General features: G+C 54.3%; 1 protein-coding gene across 1 annotated transcript in view; it reads right to left on the bottom strand.

The window, feature by feature from the left end:
• Window positions 1–16,429, bottom strand: part of MYBPH (myosin binding protein H) — a 28,594-nt gene extending 12,165 nt beyond the window's left edge. The window contains exons 1-6 of the mRNA XM_039538958.1: window positions 15,730–16,429; window positions 14,125–14,259; window positions 9,013–9,180; window positions 3,751–3,839; window positions 1,582–1,777; window positions 359–498 (exon numbers count right to left, since the gene is read on the bottom strand). Of these exons, the coding sequence (XP_039394892.1) occupies window positions 359–498; window positions 1,582–1,777; window positions 3,751–3,839; window positions 9,013–9,180; window positions 14,125–14,259; window positions 15,730–15,901 (900 nt within the window). The 5' untranslated portion in view covers window positions 15,902–16,429. The remainder of the gene's footprint in view (window positions 1–358; window positions 499–1,581; window positions 1,778–3,750; window positions 3,840–9,012; window positions 9,181–14,124; window positions 14,260–15,729) is intronic.
• Between the last annotated feature and the right edge of the window lie 538 nt (window positions 16,430–16,967).

Here is a 16,967-nt window from a genome sequence, read left to right as displayed (position 1 = left end):
CCAACGGGACCCAGATCCCGCCTGGGGCCATTGTGCAAATAACCGAACACATGCGGAGCTGGGAACCAAACCATTTTGGAGGCACCCAAGAACATCCTGTGCAAACCTCTCCTGCGCCGCAACGTGCGGACTCCCCCACACCACACAAACGACTTCGGGGGGGGGGGGGGCTCCATCTCCACAGGTCTGCCTGCTAGGGGAGGTTCTGAGGCTATCGACACCAACCCCCCGCATCCCCCACCCCCCGCTGCCATGAGCACTGTATCACAGTCCACAGCGTCTGACTCAGCTCAAGCCGCACACTCATCCCAGGTCCCGCTGCTCAGAGAGGTATTCCGGGCAGCCACCACAGACTCACCCCACTCTTCCTGTCCGATTTCTGGACCATGTACCCTTTGAGTGCTGCGTTCCCGTTGTCCTTCGGCAGACTCCACTCCAGCGCCACGTTAAACCCCCACACATCAACCAGCTTCAGGTTCTCTGGAGGGCCCGGCTGCTCTGCAATGACAACCAGAGGCTCATTCCAGCCACTGAGGCCATCCCCTTGCAGGTACAGGGCGGGCACGGCGGCTCACAGCAGTGGACAGAGAGCTCACACAGCCACCTGCTTGCAGAGATGGCAGCTGCTTTGCTGAGTCCATGGGTTATGTGTGGCACTGTGGATCAGTATGGGGTGGGAGTAACTAGGGGAACACTTGGTCTCTCATCCAGAATCTGCCCCATCTCTTATGAATCTATAGAATCATAGAAGATTAGGGTTGGAAGAGACCTCAGGAGGTCATCTAGTCCAACCCCCTGCTCAAAGCAGGACCAATTCCCAACTAAATCATCCCAGCCAGGGCTTTGTCAAGCCGGGCCTTAAAACCTCTACGGATGGAGAGTCCACCACCTCCCTAGGTAACCCATTCCAATGCTTCACCACCCTCCTAGTGAAACAATGTTTCCTAATAGCATCCATCACCATGGTGTCAGAGCAGGGAGAGCCCTGCATGTGCGTTTGTCTGATGTCATGGGTTACTCGTGTTTGCATGAGCCTACAGCAGCATCCAGGCGTCTGGAAAGAATATGCACCCTGTCCCTCAGCCCCCCGTCAGTTCTGCTCCGCAGCCCATAATGACCCTCCCACCGTCCCTACTCTCCATCCATTTTGTACCCTCTAATTCATCCCTTTAGGGCATCTTAGCCTTATGCCCAGTAGCAAGCTCCCAAACCCTGCAGTGCTCCTCATGCAGACCTTTCCTCCTGACCACACGTAGTGCAGCGGGCTGAGCACCCTGCTCCAGGAGGTGCTGCAGGAGCTTCCAGTGTCTCACACACAAGGACAACGCACACACCGCTCTGCCCTGGGATCTCTCCCCTCATTGCTGGGTGCTGGCCAGCAGGGAGTCTGGCTGGCAACTCCATCCCCAGCCACACCAGGCCTTGGCTAGCCCAGCTGGAGCTGCCATGGGGCAGAAGTGAATTCTAGGGGCCCCATGCTGCAGGGAATCTTGCCTGATGGCCGCAGGCCCATGAGAGCCAGCAGAGGCTGCAAAGCTCCATCCAGGCACCGATCAGCGCCCAGTGCTTGCACCTTCTTACCGATCACACGGATGTCAATGGTAGCTTTGTCCTCCAGCCTGTCTATCTTGACGCTCAGCTGGTACTGGCCAGAGTCACTGCGCTCTGCCTTGCGAATGAAGAAAATGGTGTCCCTGTCACCACTGCGCACAGTCACCCTCTTGGGATCCAGAGGCTGGCCGTCTTTGCTCCAGCTCACCTGGGGCCTCGGCTTTCCCTAGGACAAAGGCGGAAGAGAAAGCTCAAGAGAGCAATTCAGGTCCATTCCACCAGCTGGGCACCCCCCAGCCAGCTCTATGCCAGTGGTCCTTGTGCGGTCTTTACTGGCGATGCAGAGACGCGCCTTCTGAGAGCACCTTTGAGATGTTAGCTTTTTAGGGGGTGGGTGGCTTTGCCTAGTGGGTAAATCTGTGGCTTGGCTGTGATTCCATTTCCAATGCCCGTCTTCTTATCTCCCCTGCAGCTGTGGTATCTGGGAGCAGTCGCTGCTAGTCAACAGCCTCAAGAGGACAATGCCAACTAGGCCCACGCATGCTAAGACTACGGCTAGCGCGTCAGCTGTGACATCAAAATACAGCATCCATCAGAAACCGTATAGCCTGTGGCCCTGATCCTCCAGTGGGAGCCACAGAGGATCATCTCCATCCCCGCTCCTGGCTCTGGCCACTCACTCTTACAGTCTAGTCTAATTGGCTGCAGCAGTGTCAAATTCTCATTTTCTCTTGCCTTTGCTAGAGAGACCAGAATGTGCAGACAGCGGGGTTTGCTGCTCTGGAGCGCTCAGTATTTGCATTGAGTGTCACCTACTGAAGGGCACTGACAGTTAATTACGTGGTTTAATTGGCACGATACCCAGATCACAGCACCAGGCACCTGGCTGGAGAATGCACGGCACTTTGCAAGCACCTACTCACCAGCAAGAGCCAGAAAGGGAGGATCGCAGGGTATGCGGAATAGATCTTTGCAGCTGCTTGGTTAGGTAAACAGACAGGTTGGACCCTAGGCCCTCGGTGGGGCCCCTAGGCTGGTCACATGGCATTGGGGCCAACAGCTACCGTTGGGGTCAAAGAGAGTTGGAGGATGCCCTGTCCTAGCCAGTCACTGGTGCACAGGGCATCCAAGCCCCCAAGTCACAGTCCTGGGAGCAGGCAGGAACCCCCTCCCACACCCTGCAGGGTGGTCAAGGGGATCCCACCAACCCCTCTCTCTGCCGTGGGGCTGGGGGGCATGGAGGATAGCCCTGGGGATGCAGCATCCTTCCTACTCCTGCCAGGTGTGAAGAGCCCGATGGCATGGCTCTAGCCCCTCCCACCCAGTCAATGGGCAGTAAATATGTTCCCAGTGCCCCCCATGTGGCTGGGGGTAAAATCCCACTGGGGGCTGCCCCCAAGACCTGGTGCCGAGGAGCTGGGGGAGGGGAGAAAGGGCATTTCCCCATGCCTTGTAATTGGCAGAGCTCCTTTCTCCCTGCAGCCTGTCCTGTATCTCCCCCCAACTCTCTGATCTCTCCCAGGTAGTGTGGGCCCAGCTGACCTCCCACGCCCACCACCTGGGCTCTTGCCCAGGCCTCCTCGTCAACCCTCCAGAACCAGGCAGCATCCCATTTTCATCTCGTCTTCCTCCGGCATATGTCCTTTCCGTTCTGTCCCAGGGGCCTAAACTCCCCTCCAGGTCTCCTACCTGGGTCACTGCAGCCGTGACCCCCAGCTGCTGACACCTCTCTATGGTGCTTTCCTGGCTCTCCTCACCTTACGCCTGTGAGCACCTGCCAACCTTTACCATACTTACTCTCGCACAGGCCTGGGAGGCAGGCACCATTGGTCCCCATTGGCCAGCTGGGGAACTGAGGCACAGAGAGACTAAGGGAGAAGCCCAAGGTCGCACATGGACTTTGTGGCAGAGCCAGACATTGAACCAGGGGAGCTTGAGTCGCAGGCTAACCACTCTTTTCCCTTTGCTCTCCTCATGCCCCTCAGAGCCCTCCACTAGCACCCCCTGTTTCACCCCACCAAGTTCAAGCTTCCTGTCTCCTCCCCACTTGTCTGCTACTGTCTGTTCTGGGGGGTCTCCCTTGAGCCCCCTGCTGCAAGGGAGGAGCCCCTCCACAGCATCTCCACACATGGGAGGGGGTTTGCTGTATAGACAGAGGCCAAGCCCAAGAGCCATTCACTGGAAACATCGACCACCTACCTGGAAAGGGATTAGTAGGTTCACCACCTCCCCAGCAGGCCGGATGTATGTCTGACGCAAGTGGCGCGGCACTCGGATCTTCGGGTGCTCTAAACAAAGCAGACATCACACACACACGTTGTTTTCATGAGCGCTTCGGGAAATCACTGCCCCGCGCTCTCAGCGGGAGTTCCTACAGCAGGATCTTGGGCCTTCCAGAGCACTTCTTGTCCCAGGTATCCCCAACCGCTCCCCGCCTGAGCCGCACAGGATTGGCTGACTTGGCACTGAAATGCAGCCACCTCACACCAGTAACACAACACAAGGAGATTATGGAGCAAGCAGGGAATTACTTCTCCAGCAGAAGCTTGGGCAGGCTGCTGTTGGGCCAGAACATCCCATCTCTAATGAACAGGGGCTGCGGAGCTGTTACTGCCCACGGGTGGTCGCGGTGCATCTTTTTTTGCATCTTAAGGGCTGTGCCTCCTGCAGCATAGTACTAAGTAACTCTAAAAACTAATTCAGTTGGGGATTGGTCCTGCTTTGAGCAGGGGGTTGGTCTAGATGACCCCCTGAAGTCCCTTCCAACCCTGATATTCTATAATTCTATTGCTGGGACTGGAACTCGCTCCAGAGAGAGCGCCCCTTACTGCGTCACCCTTGTTGCTCCCTGCAGCACAGCGCCCCCTAGCACCACACTGGATCATTGGGGTCAGTGCTAACTCACTGGAGAGAGTGCCCCCTACAGAGTCATCCAACACCCCTCCCTGTAGCACAGCGCCTCCTGTGGGGAAATTGGTTCTGTACTGACTCAGGGGAGAGAGCACATCTCCCTGCCACAGCTGGGGTTCCCTGCTTGACTGTGAGCTGAGAGGAGATGGGCCAGATGGTGAGGGGTACCAACTGGGACCTCTGGCACTAACACATTGTGCTGGAAACTTACTTCTGTGTTCCCTGGGGAACATAACAGAGAGAAGCAGAAAATGTTTGTGAGTGTATACGGACTTCCTGTCTCCTTTACCAGAGTCAAAATAGCAGCAGGGTAACTCTACCATGGCTGCATTTGTTGGCAGTTCCTTTGGAGGCAAAGGGTTTCTGCTAGTACATAATAAAAGAAGCATATGCCTCTCCCAGGATGAACCATGCAGGGGCTTACCTCCAGGAGGGATATTGTATGGGGGGCCGTGTCTAGAGTTAAATCTGAGTTGAATGATGCCTAAACAGCTGTGAGAGTAAAATACAGGCAGTGGAGGGCGGGTAGCGAAGGAATGCCTGACATTCCCAGATGGCCTGCGCCCAACAGCTGAGCTAGCATCTCCTCCTAGCAGGCTTCTATTTGGTCCTGGAATCTTTTCCTGATGCCCACGTTTGCACTTATCAGTCTTGGTGGAACAAAGAAATCTCACACACACACCCCGCCGCCCCCCAAGAAAGAATGTTAATTCATGTATATCCGTCTCAGCGCCTATAACTCACCCTGGTACAGACCTCATGATAATTGTTTCCCCAGGTGTGAAACCCTTCTTCCTGCCCTAGTTACATGTGAAATGTGCATTGTGTTGACTGTCCAACAATACATCACAATTCCCCATTCCTGCTTTTAACTGTCTGTCTAGGGGTCTGTGGCTATTTAAAATCTCTTTGGAGCACTTCACATGATTTGTTGAAACAAGTAAACTGCATCAATAAATAAATGAAAATGGAAAATAACAGATGGAGCAGCGTGAAGTACACACAGTAGGGTTTAGCAGAACAAACATGCACCATTAATAAGCCATACACAGTATTGTGTTCCTAGCACAGCGAGGAAAGCACTGACAGGTTCACATTTAGAATGAAATGCAAAAATTAGGTTAATGCTACTTTCTGGTTGAGATTTTAGCTTAACAGAAACCAGGAAGCTCAAAACTGCAGTTTGGCCCCATGGCATAAGCATGAAGGCATCAAACTGGATAACATACCATAGATACAGAAAAATAAAATACCACGCAAAGTGGCCAAGTTACAGTTTGCTCAGGAGCAGCATTCAGCAAATAATAGATTTTTCAGTTTGGCGTCTGAATCAAAAAATCCTGAAATAAATGTTTTCATCAAATAACTTGGAAAAATGTCATTTGGAATCAAAATGTTGGTCGACTCTTTTTCATTCTAATTTTGGCCTTTTCAGGGTGTGTGTGTGTGTTTTTAAACTGGACAGATTTAAAACTGAAACACTGTTTTGAATGAAAAAAAATCTAAACAAAATGTTTTGAAACAAAACAGTCAAAATAAAAAACATCACCTCTTTTGAAAACATAATTTCCAGTTGAAACTATTCATCGAATTCAAATTCAGCAAATGTTTTGGACCCTGAAAAATGCATTTTTCAGCAAAAAAAACCAAAGCAAAAGAATGGCTGGATTCGCCGACAAAATTTCATCCTGCTCTATTCAGGCCCCATCTTTGAATTGCCTGATTTCAAACATTTGCCCACGGTAGTGCAGTGTTCTGCATTTAGCATGTGCTTTTGGAAGAGATGGTGTTTTCAGAAAGCAGCTGGGTGATGTTTAGTGGCCTGTGAGATGCAGGAGTTCAGCCTAGATGTTGATCTCTTCTGACCTTAAACTTTGTGGGCTCGGCTGCACAGGAAGTTACTGCGTGGCAAGCCAGGCGTCTGACCCTATAGCACACCAGCTTGCCATGCAGTAACTCCTCATTTGCACATTGCTACAGTGCAGTGAAAGTCCCAGAATGCGGCTTAGTTCGTATGGAAATTGGTGCGCTATAGATTCACATGCCTGGCTTCCCACCCAGCAACTCACCATGTAGATGAGCCCTGGCATGTCTACACAGGGACACTCAGGAAAATTAATCTGAACTAACTAAAGGTATGAATTTACAGTGGATTAGTGAAACCACATTAAACTCCTATGTGGACACTCATTTGGAAATAAGTGGCCTTAATTCGATTTAGTTTAATTCACTTACAGAGTGAACTAAGACAGGCCTTGTCTGCAAGGACATCAGCTAAAATTACCAGCTGATCTGCTTCTGGGAGCACAAATGTTGACAAGGAGCTGATGGCTGCAGGCATATTAAACACTGGTTTGTGTACACTTGCTCTGAGCAGGTTTAGACAACACTGCCTGCAACATCCTGGCAGATGTGTATGCTAATAACACACCGGAGCTAAGGTGGCGGTAGCCATCAAAATACATCAAATCCATCAAAGAATCCTTGTGTGAACACAGACACAGTTTGTGCTCCTGCCTGACGTGATTACAAATTGCATTACATCTGCTGTCAACTGCGTTGCTGGAGAGGGGGGCTCATCGAGAGAACATCATCTACCAGCACAACTGTCTGATCCTAATCCCTCGCCACAGTGATCATAGCAACCATGAGAGCTGTAACCATGTGAGCTGATGGGAAGAAGCACAGTCCTGCTGCTAACGGTGTACAGGCAGGGCCGCCTGGGGAGGAAGTGGGGCAATTTGCCCCGGGCCCCACAGAGGCCCTGTGAGCCCTGGCCTGGCAGCGGTCTGGGTCTTTGGCGGCAGGGGCCCTTTAGTGCTGCTGAAGACACGGCGCGACTGAAGGGCCCCCTGCCTCCGAAATGCTGCCGAAGACCCGGACCGCCGCTGGGTGAGTTCAAGCACCGCAGCTCCCACACTTTGCCCCAGGCCCCCTGAATTCTCTGGGCGGCCCTGTGTACAGGGCCTCAGCATTCCACACTCCACATGGGATACTGCAGGACAGGAGTAGCAATGGCCATTCAAGCTTTATATCCCTTTTTTCAGCGGCTGATAGCTTTATTGGAGTTTTCCTACAGGGTTAACGTTTCTCAGAAGCGATTTATTTTTTAGCGGGAGGAGTGTTTAAAGAAAATCCACTGAGCTCTTTGAGTTACAGGAACATGAAAACATACAGGTTAATGTAGCGGGACAGGAACCCTGCTCCTGCCCTGAAGGGCTTAAAAACAGCCCTGGGAGAGGGCTGTGGCAGGGCAAAGCAGCAAGCCTGGGCTGATTGGGGAAACAGCCACAGCTGGGCCATGCCCCAATCAGGCCGCAGCTGGCCCTCATAAGAGGGCAGTGGGCCAGGAGCAGTCAGTCTCTCTCTGTCTCTAGAGGGAGAAGGGCCTGGCTGTGGGGAAGCTGAACAGGGTACTTGAGTGGAGCAGGGCTGGGGGATAGGGCAAGGGAGCTGGGGAGTTCCTGCCCAGAGAAGTCCCAGGCTGCGGCCTTGTCAAAGGCCAGAAAAGTACTAGGGTGCACGGGTGCAGCCCAGGGTAGGCAGAGGCAACTGGTCCAAAACCCCCTGGCCTGTGATGATTGGCTTATACAGACTGCAGCCAGCCCCAGTGAAAGGGGGCTAGATGGTGACTGGCACTAGCCACTGAGGTGAGGTGGGGATAGTGGGTGGGGGTTCCCCTGGGTGGGGAGACCCTGAGAGTGGGTGTACTGCCAGAGGCAGCGCCTGAGGACAGGGGGCACCAGGGGGGCCAGCAGCAGCGAGGCACTAGCCTGCAGAGGGCGCTCAGGAGCTGAACAGCTAATTCCCAGGATGACCGACAGGAGGCGCTGCAGCGGCGAGTCCTCGCCCCGCTACAGTTAACAATTTCTTAGTCCTTTCTGCTCTTGGACAGCTTTGTATTCCCATGTCACAAGTGACATGTTCATAGCCCTCCAAGAGGAATGGGAGCCTTGCTAAGTGTGGGGATAACGATTCTTTAGCCAGTTCGAAGTGAGTCACGTTCCCATGTTGCACACAGACAGTGCTTGCCTTTTCTGAGCAAAATAAGCAGGCATCATTCCAGCACGCAGGCAGTCACATACATGTGTGTGAATGTGCAACAACACATGAGTGTGCAAAGGACAAGTGAGCCAACAGATTATGAGTGTATAAATAGGAGTGTAAGTGCACACACTGAAATAACACAGCAAATGTTTATTTCAATGATCAGACTGTCCAAATGAACTCCTTTTGCTGGAGGTCATGGGCATTCCATGAGAGGAAGTGTCTACACAAAGGTCAAGGACATCCAAACGGAGTGCCCTGAAATCAATGGATGTTCCACCCATTTACATCAGGGCTGAATTTGACCCAATAACTATTATTTGAGAAATAGCATTTGATCACAATTGAAAGCCATACTGTAATGCATCAGTGGGCAGAGTTAAGGGTTAGTGAGCATTCAACCTTAGCTGAGCATGTACTGCCTTGTGTGCTTCTTTGTGCTACCATAATGTTGCACCAGTGTCGCTTCTATACAGGCTGCATTGAGTGAGGACAATACCATACCGAGTATCTCTCTGATGACAACAGGCTGCTCCAGGACAGCTGGAACACTCATGCCCCCAGCATTCACTGCCTTCACACGAATCTGAAGTCTATCTCCCAATGTCAGGTTGCGGATTGTGTACCGGGTAGAAAGAACGAGTTCTTTATTAGCAGCTACCCAGTCTGCAGCTGGAACAAACAAACAAAAGATCTTACTTAATAAGACACAGCAGGTTACAAGCAGAAAAAAGCTAACTGCCAAATAAAGTAAATGATGGAAGTTAAATGGATTCTGACAACGTTCATAGGCCCAACATGGGACCATTTTTTTTGGTAGTGCAAGGCACCCGTCTACAGAATCAAATTCTCTCCATATGGGAGTTTCCCAAAACTACTTCTAGGCACAGCCAAGCCCTCATGAACTGCACCTGTGCCTCCGATCAAATCCCTAGCTAGCAAGTTGTCAATGTCATTCCCAGTAGAATGCAACCCAAAAGACCTCTGTGCAGCCTCCTCCATCTCCAGCGCTGCTGGCTAAGGAGTGAGTGATGCTGGTTTCATGAGTTATGATCAGACTTTCAGTGCGACTCTGCTCACTTACTTTTCCTGAGCATTCGTGACTGGGCTAATGTTCCCAGAGCGCCACTTTCTCAGAGCTGGGCTCAAAGCCAAGAGCCACTGCTTTGCAACACCAGCTTTGATTCAGGCAAAGGCAGCAGAAGGTTATAAAGGTCAGGTTATCCAGTCAGGGAACAGAAACAATGCCATGCAGCTAGAGGTGACCATTTGCACAGCATGATTATGGATTGGTGAATATCAGATGTGCTCGCACAGGCTGAAATTTGCTCACATAAAATATCCATCAAACAATCTGGAATAGCAGACAACTTGCAAGCCTGAAAAAGGGGCAAAACTCACTGAATAAATTGCTCATTCTGAACTGTTCACCTAGGGTGACCAGATCACAACACTAAAATATCAGGACACATTGGGGTGCTGTCAGCCCCGCCCACAGTCCACTCCCGTGCCTCCCAGACTCCAACCCCACTCTGCACCAGATCCCACCCCCTCTCTGCTCTGCCCCCCTGCCACTGCGCCCTTCCTCATCCCCTGGCCCAGCGCTGGCTTGCTGTGTCCCTCCTCAGTCCCCCACCCACCGCTTGCCTCTTCACCCCCCCCTCGCCCGCCACTCGCCTTAAACTACAGTGCCAACTTCCCCTCTGCCCGGTGGGTGCTCACTCGCCCCCTGCCTCTTCCCGCCTCTGCACTGCCCTTGCTCCACCCCCTTCCACAAGTCCCCACCCCTGCCCTGCCTCCTCCTCTGAGCGTGCCACATCCCTGCTCCTCCCTCTCCCTCCCGGAAAGTCCTAAGCACTGCCAAACAGCTGTTAGGTAGCAGGAAGTGCTGGGAGGGAAGGGGAGGAGCGGGGATGCAGCATGCTGCGGGGCGGGGGGAGAAGGAGGTGAGGAGGGGGGGAGCTTGGCTGCTGGTGGATGCAGCGCACCCACACCCACGGAGTCTGCGCCTCTCTCCCGCTCACCTCCTTACCTGAATATCAGGACAAATAGGGTCCCGATCGTACATCAATCGGGACCAGGGCTGCCCAGGAGGGGGGCAAGTGGGGCAATTTGCCCTGGGCCCCAGAGGGGCCCCCACAAGAATATAGTATTCTATGGTATTGCAACTTTTTTTTAATGGAAGGGGCCCCCGAAATTGCTTTGCCCCAGGCCCCCTGAATCCTCTGGGCGGCCCTGATTGGGACACGGGACAAAGGGTTAAATATAGGAACAGTCCCAATTTTATTGGGACATCTGGTCACCCTATGTTCATCCAGGGTTTGCGCCCAGCAAACCAACACTCACCAGCCCCCTCAGATCTGCCAACCAACCAGGGCTCGTTAGCCATCCCCACCAGCCAGCTCACTCGTACTTATCAACCTCTCAGAAAGAAAACTGGTGTGCCGTTCAGCATCCAAAAGGGGAAGAGCCTGCAGAAGGGGAATGGCCCACAAGTGGGGAACTTTGCACATTCAGGTGCTGCACAGAATCTAGGGCATTGCTGCTTCTCCCTCAGAGCCGTCCACCTGTGAGCCTCAGCTCCATCCTACTCCGCTTTGTGCATTCCCACTGAGCCTCTGGGGAGTCAGTAGCGTAGCAGGAAACACCACTAGTTGCTGGTGAGTTGACAGCCACATAGCAGGGCTTGTCATCCACCCCAACAAACCAATCTACATGCCCTTGCCTCCCCAGGCCAACTCACTGGGGCTCCCTGACCAGGGCTTGACACCGGCACCAAAACAAGGAATAGGCTAAGACTCCTCTACCATCCACTAAACACGAACTAGGGCTTGCTGGCCAGCCTCAGCCAGAGCTAATCAGCTGCCTTCAACCGGCCACAGCTTGGGAGCACAATGCCTCTAACATAGACTCATAGACTTTAAGGTCAGACTTTAATAGTCCCACTTTAAGGGACTATTATGATCGTCTAGTCTGACCTCCTGCACAACACAGGCCACAGGATCTCACCCACCCACTCCTGTAATAAACCCCTAACCTATGCTAGATGGCCAAGGCTTGGGAGCCTCCAAAAGCCAATCAAAGTAAGGATTGCCAGCCAGGCCATCCAACCAGAAACATCCATGCCTTGGAAGAAGCCCTCAAGATCCACCAGTGTGTCTTCCACCCCGCACCTCCCCCCCAAAGCAGCCCCCCAGAGCAAGTTTGCCTCAGCACCCAAACAACCAAGGGAGCAAGGGTCACAAACCCCCTTCCACCCCCAACCACCAGCAAGGTTTGTGCATCAGCCAAAACTTTCCAACCAGCCAAAACTCTCATGCCGGCCCCAACCAACCAACAGCCCAGCTCCAACCAGCTAGCCAGGGCTCAACAGCTACCCACTGCCAGATGGCCAGGGTTCCTTTACCAGCTAACCAGGCCCTACACAATGAAGGATCATAACAGACTGGATATTAGCCCAGCTCTCTCCAAACAGGTGCTGGTTTAGCACCAGACTTGGGAGTGTCAGGTTGTGAAGCGCTTTTGCCTCCTTCACTACATAGTTCAGTGTTAGGTGCCCTGGTGGCCATGTAACCTACATTAAGGCAGTGTCCCATCCTACCAAGGCTCATGGTCTACCCCAAGCCAGCCAGTGCCCCTAAACCTCTCCCTATCAGCCAGCCATGGCTAGCACTCTGCCCCAAACCCACCAACCAGAGTCTGTGGGCCTGCTGCAACCAGACATCATAGACCTCCACTGTCCAACTAAACAACCAAAGGTTCGCATGGCATCCTGCCCACTTGGCGCTGCCAGGCTCATGAACTGCCCCACGCATCCAGCTAACATTCATCTCCCACCAGCAAACCCAGCCAGAGCTCCCCAGCATCCTCCAAACTTCAACCCACCAACAAATGCAGATAGGGCATCCCCAACCATCCCCCAGTCTGAAAAACACAGAGCAAATCCTGCCAGCAGCCAGGGATCAGCCCCCAAGAATAAGCCAACCAATGCCTGCCAGTGGCACCAATGAGAACTTGCCAAATGCCACCAGCCAATAAGGTCTCCCTCCCTAGCCTGGCCTGTTCTATCAACCAGCAAAGCAGCCAGTGGACTAATCCGAGACTATCAACTTGCCAACCAGAGCCTGCCAGCTGCCACCAGCCCACCAAGTTTCACTAGCCTAGTCCAATCCAGTTTGCCACCATCCAACTCACCACCTGTCCTCAACCCAGGAACCAATGCCTACAGCTTCAGCCAAGCATGGCTTGCCAGCTCTCCCCAACCATCTCTTCCTAATCCTTACATTTCCTTTCAGGTCCATGAGGATTAAATATTTCTCCTCTCCCTGCCCATCTCCACCCCCCTCACCAATCATCCTGAGTCCGAAGCCAAAATATATTGCACCTGCAGATCAAACATAACGCCAACATGTTCAAAATTGGGTGCCTATTTCTATATATAGGCACTTAAATATATGGACTGCTTTTCCGAGGCACTGAACAGCCACAATACCTGCTGATTTCAATAGCCCGTGGAAAATCAGGTCACTTATTTAGGAGACAAAATAGAAACACAGACCTAGATCCTCAGAAGTATTTAGGCACCTAATGTCCATTGAAATCAATGAGAGTCAGGTGCCTAAACACCTTTGAGGATCTGGGCCACAGAGCCCTGAAGTGAGGCACACAAATTTAAAAATTTGGGACTGACCTTCTTAGTTCTGGTCTGTTTGTCCCTAACCCCCCACTGTTCCTCTGCAAACTTTTTCCTCCTCCTGATGTTTTTTTGGCTTTCTGGCATCCAGATCTACATTCCTATGTAGTGATTCAGATGTTCAGAGGCCCCAACATAGGACAAGGAGCCACCCTGCTGTACCCACCGCCATCTCCTGCCTCCAGTATGCGGCTCAGAAAGAGAGACTTGGGTTCATAGAGTCACAGATTTGAAGGCCAGAAGGGACCGCTGTGATCATCCTGTCTGACCTCCAGTAAAACACAGGCCAGAGACCCACCTGCCCCAACATAATTCCTAGAGCAAAGCTTTTAGAAAGACTTCCCATTGTGATTTTAAAATGGTCAGCGATGCAGAATCCATCACAACCCTCAGTAAATTGTCCCAATGCTTAATTACCCTTGCCATTAAAACTATACACCTAATTTCCAGATTGAATGTATCTAGCTTCAACTTCTAGCCATTGGATTGTGTTAGACCTTCCTCGACTGAAGAGCCCACTATTAAAAATGTGTTCCCCGTGTAGCTACTTATCGACGTAATCAAGTCCTTTTATCCCATGGGAGCAATGCTTCCACCACAGGTCATCACTGGAGATTAAACCTGTGGCCTTCAGCACCAAAATCCTGGCCCCCTTCCCGTTGAGTTACTGGAGTCAACCCACTATCTGGCAGCAATAGTAAGCTCCTAGCCTCTATGGAGAGCTGGTCAATTTTTGTTTATTTGGAACTTTCAAAGAAAAAAGAAATTTTACACAAAAATGTTTTACTGGTTTTCATCCAGCTCCTCCCCTGTGTGGCCTGGCCACAAGTCAGGGACATGACACGCTCAGCCAGTGTGTTACATGATCTTCCCCATTAACACACAGCTCTTCATGCTTAGAAAGGAATAAAGCTCAAGCCTACTTCCATCTTTGCAGCATTCCACCAGGTATCCATCCAGGCCAGTGGAGCCCTCCTGCTCTGGGGCCTTCCATGTCAGGGACACCGAGTTATCATTCACGTCCTCCACTGCCAGGTGCAATGGGCAGCTGGGTGGCTCTGTAACAAACACAGACACTTTAGAAAGACATGGAACCCCCGCCCCCAACTGACACAATCCCTCCGGCTAGGCCTGTTTGCCACATACAGCCTCTCAATGCATTCCCCAAGTGCCTACCACGCTCCCACCCCAGCCTCCCCTACCCACCCTGGGACTCCCACCCCAGCCTCCCTTGCCCACCCCATCGATCCAGAGACATCCACCCCAGGCTCCCCCGTCCATCCCCAGACACCCACCCCAGCATACCCTGGCCCCCCATGCACCAACAGACACCCACCCCAGCATCTCCCGTCTATTCCCAGAAGCTCACCCCAGCCTCTCCTGCCCAATCCATTCCCTCTTAAATGCACCCACCAGCCTCCTCATGCCCCCAAACACACCCAGCCTAGCCCCAAACACTCATCCCATCTCCCCTGCCCACCCAGCCCCCCAATACACTCTCCTCAGTCCCCTTGCCCACACCCATGCACCCAGATACACACATCCCAGCCTATCCCATTCTCCCAATACACCCCCAGCCTCTCCACCCATCCCCAGCCCCCAATACACCCACCCCAGCCTACACTGCCCACCCCCATACTCCCAGATACCCAACGTAAGAACGGCCATAGCAGGTCAGACCAATGGTCCGTCTAGCCCAGTATCCTGTCTCTGGCAGACAGGGCCAGCTGCTTCAAAGGGAATGATCAGAACAGGGCAATTACTGAGTGACCCATCCCCTGTTGTCCAGTCAGAGGTTTTGGGACACCCAGAGCATGGAGTGTGTCCCCAAAATGCCGCCTCCCAAATTCTGCCTAGGGCGCCATGAGGCGCACGGGAGCTTCCGGTTCCACTCCAATCGCGCCGCCGAAGAAGGACCCTCCGCCGAAATGCCGCAGGCAACAGTGGCAGTCATTGAGCTGCTCAGTTGCCTGCCACTGTTTTCCGCGGCACGTCAGCAGAAGGTCCTTCTTCGGCGGCGTGACGGGAGCAGAACCGGAAGCTCCTGTGCGCCCCATGGGGAGCGCACAAAATGCCGCCCCCCGAATCCTGATCGCCTAATGGAAGCACCGGCCCTGCGTGTCCCTAACAATCTTGGCTAATAGCCATTGATGGACCTGTCCTCCATGGACTTATCTAGCTCCTTTTTGAACCCTGTCATACTTTTGGACACTTCAGCCTCCCCTTGTCCACCTCATCCCCTAAATACACCCCTCCCCCACCCGCCAGACTAACCCTCTCCCCTCTTTATGCCCCCCAGCCTCCCTCTGCCCATCCCCCTAAGTACATCCCCTCCCCCAGCCTCCCCCTGCCCACCCCATCCCCTAAATATACCTCTCCCCCCGCCAGCCTAGCCCCCTCCCCTCTATGCACCCTCAGGCTCCCTCTGCCCATCCCTAACCCCGATGATGGGCTCCCGGTCCGCCTGCCTCCCCCTGCACAGACGCTCCTCTCTGACCAGATCCATGGTCCGCTCCCCTCCCCTTCACCTGCTTTAGGCTCCCCGCGCTCCGGAGCAGCGGCCAGGGCCTGGGGCTCAGGCTGCAGGGCGCCCTCTGCTGGCGAGGCTGGAGCCGCTTCTGCTGCCCGGGCTTCAGCCGGTTCGGCAGCTGGGGTCGCCTGGTCCAGCTGTGGGTCTGGGTCTGGTTCTTTGCCGGGCATGACCGCAAGGTCTGGGGGCTCCGCTCTAGGGAGGAAGAGGGCTCCGCTCCGGATGGGACCGGGTCTCTGCTCCGGATCTGGGGGACTCCGCTCCGGATGGGACTGGGTCTCTCTGCTCCGGATCTGGGGGGCTCCGCTCCGGCTGGGACCGGGTCTCTCTGCTCCGGATCTGGGGGGCTCTGCTCCGGCTGGGATTGGGTCTCTCTGCTCCGGATCTGAGGGGCTCTGCTCCGGCTGGGACCAGGTCCCTGCTGCGGATCTGGGGGGCTCCACTCCGGGATGGGACCAGGTCCCTGCTGCGGATCTGGGGGGCTCCACTCCGGGATGGGACCGGGTCTCTCTGCTCGGGATCTGGGGTGCTCCGCTCCGGCTGGGACCAGGTCTTTCTGCTCCGGATCTGGGGGGCTCCGCTCCGGCTGGGACCGGGTCCCTGCTCCGGATCTGGGGGGCTCCGCGGGAGGGGACCGGGTCTGTGAGTCGCTGGAGGCTCGGGAATTTTTATAGGCTCCGGCTGCCACCTGTCACCTCCTCGCAGCCCCCTGCCGCGGGCGGGGGCCGCCGCCAGGAATAGCCGCCCCGGAGCTGCGCGTCCCCGACTCCCCCCACCCGGCCACCCCGGCCCGGCCCGGCCCGGCGGGGAGCTGCGGGGCTCCTGACTCCGCCCGCCCGGGACCGGCCCCGAGCGCCGCCGCCCCGCAGCTGGCCCCCAGCGCAGGGCGGAGCGGGACGCTCCCCAAACCCAATGGCCACAGAGTCTCCTAAACTGAGCCGCTGTGGGTACCGCTCCCCGACCCCCACACCCTGACCCACGCCCCGGACCCCCGATCCCCCTGACTCCCAGTCCCTAACCCACCCTCCTGTCCTTCCCTGACCCCCACTCTCTGAGACCCCCCCAACCCCCACTCCCTGAGTCACCCCCTGTGACCCCTGAACCCCACTCCTTTACCCCCCCCCGTGACCTCCCCTGGCCTCCATTCACTGACACACTCACCAACACCCTCCACTCCCCCCCTCACCTACCCTTAATTCCCCCCACTCACTAACCCACTTGGTGATTCCCCTCCCC

Source organism: Mauremys reevesii, linkage group 4, assembly GCF_016161935.1.
Source record: "Mauremys reevesii isolate NIE-2019 linkage group 4, ASM1616193v1, whole genome shotgun sequence".
Taxonomy (NCBI): Eukaryota; Metazoa; Chordata; order Testudines; family Geoemydidae; genus Mauremys; species Mauremys reevesii.
This window is presented reverse-complemented; position numbering and strand designations above follow the sequence as displayed.